The sequence below is a fragment of the Fibroporia radiculosa genome (genome assembly GCF_000313525.1).
Source record: "Fibroporia radiculosa TFFH 294 genomic supercontigs, scaffold8669, whole genome shotgun sequence".
NCBI lineage: Eukaryota > Fungi > Basidiomycota > Agaricomycetes > Polyporales > Fibroporiaceae > Fibroporia > Fibroporia radiculosa.
The window spans coordinates 1728-3872 of NW_012132938.1; the positions used below are offsets into that span (position 1 = coordinate 1728).

Here is a 2145-nt window from a genome sequence, read left to right on the forward strand (position 1 = left end):
AATCGAATTCCTCAAACCAAGATGAGATGTTCGTATACCAGGCTGTGCTCTAGTAGCGAGCTCAACATTTGTCCCCGCCCTCAAACGAGTTCGTATCAGTGTTAAGCCCATCAAAACAATTGGCGGATGCCTACAACTTTGCAGAATCTCAGACCACTCATCCGCATAGTCTCGCGCCTGCACTGCTGGAAGTCGCCAGTGCACACCACGCAACCTCAGCTCAAATCCGAAGGCACCGCAGCAGCCGCAGCAATCCCGCATACCAGACGCGTCTCCAACGCAACTGAGAAATCCAATGGATATACCTAATAACAGAAATGTTTTCAGCGCTACGCGCATGGCCACTAATTCCGCTGGGGCAGGGAGAAGAGGTCGAGGAGGAAGTGCCAATCGTATCGTGCTCCACAAGTCGCTATGGCGGCTCATTTCGCATGATCTTCGTCTCTCGACTCACTCTCGACTGGAGATATCTTGCTGCATCTTCGCCTAAACACGCCACGGGGCCATCCAGCAACTTGTTGATCGTGACGGGTAAAGTAGCATGTACATTTTAGTCGTTCTTTCTTTCTTGCGCACGCGACGTCGTATGTGTTTGAGAAATCCCTCTTGCTCATCTTATAAAGACGGCGTGGTCGCGACTAAAGACCTTTGTCTTTATTCTCAAATATACCGAGGATGCGAGTGTCGAGAACGGCTGGCCGATTCGTCCCTCTAGCCCATATTGCAATGCTCTCCAATCAAGCATGAGAAGGTACAACACGTGAGTTTTGTAATTGGTACGCATCCTTAAAACTGCGACTCACTGCACATCCTAAGTCCATCCTCCGCGCTCTCCACTCTAGTAGCATGATCACTAGCACATCCATCTACAAGAACCGATCCCCCCCCTGTCCAAACGTGCCCGACCGCGACGACCGCTTCCCGACAAGCTCAGGGCCGACATTGAGCAATCCTTCAAACGAGGTAGCTCCGTTCTGTGTCTTGCGCAGCAGGGCGGCGTATATCGTTTGACGATTCCGAGGACGATAGTGTGTACTGCGCGAAGTGAACGTAGACGGTGTCGTCGAGATGTCAAATGCTTTCTTATAGTGAGATGGGCTCCTGTGAGATCAGCTAGAACAAGAGAGAACGCAGGCTATACATGAATGCTATTCCCCGCGCGCTCTGCGTTGGATTTCGGCACCCTTGTCCAGAGAGACACCAACCGTGTATTCACACCAACGTAGATAACTCTTCGGCCTGCCAAGCTGGGGCAGACGCGGGGTGATACGATGTAGGCTCCCAAGTCTGCATCCACCCGGGGCTTTAAAGGCGACGAGAGACGGCTGAAGCAGGAAATCCGCCCGCCCTATGAGTAAGGAAGTGACTGTGGGGCACAATCCCCCCAACTGCAGCTCAGCGACGGCTGAGGGGTGCCCCGCCGCATGCAGGTACCAGGCCGGCTGTGTCTGAAAGGCGTGAGATGCACATCACGGTCAGTCGTCCGGCATCCGATGCGCCTGCGCCCCTGGCTATGGCCTCGATCGTCTTGCGCGCCGGCTGGAACTGGCGGTGGAGTCAACGGCGGACGAGCGAAAATTGTTCGTGACCCAGTCTTGTCTTCCGACCGTCGGGTGTTGCGTGCGGGTCGCCTGGATGTTGCGCGACTCGATGGCACGTGCGGTGGGCGACATCGTCCAGAGTACTGTACGGTGTCTCTGCCAAGCGAGGTCGGAATGAAGGCGGGAAGGAGAGCGAGTGGAGGGGGAACGAGGTCTTGTCTGATATCCATCTCTTGCGCTCCCAAGTCGGGTGGTGCAACCCTCTGAGCAGGAACAAGAAATAAGTAAATGCGCCCTCGCAGTACGCACTTGGCCGATGTGCTCATGCCGCACCGCTGCCGTGGAGAAACACGGGGAGCCATGGGGAGCCTGCGCTGAGGATTCACCATCCGGTAGCGGGACCTGATCGCCCGTCCTAGTAAGTGCGACGTACTAGTCAGATGCTCGCTGGCGCACTGGGCTTGACCGGACGCCGTCTCAGAGCCTCATCCGTCCGCCTATCCCCATCCCCGTCCCTGCCTCCGCTGTCGCCCTCGCAGCCTTCCAGGTACCTAGCCCGCTACTCACACGCTCCCGCACAGACCGCCGCGCGACCGGCGGGGGC

The 2145-nt window shown here is 56.5% G+C and overlaps 1 protein-coding gene across 1 annotated transcript; it reads right to left on the reverse strand.

The window, feature by feature from the left end:
* Positions 1 to 1557: 1557 nt before the first annotated feature.
* Positions 1558 to 1903, reverse strand: FIBRA_09090 (uncharacterized protein; the record flags this gene model as incomplete). The annotated part of the gene is made up of 2 exons (XM_012321421.1): positions 1558 to 1804; positions 1851 to 1903. The coding sequence occupies 2 exons, from the start codon at positions 1901 to 1903 to the stop codon at positions 1558 to 1560; spliced, it is 300 nt and encodes a 99-aa protein (XP_012176811.1).
* Between the last annotated feature and the right edge of the window lie 242 nt (positions 1904 to 2145).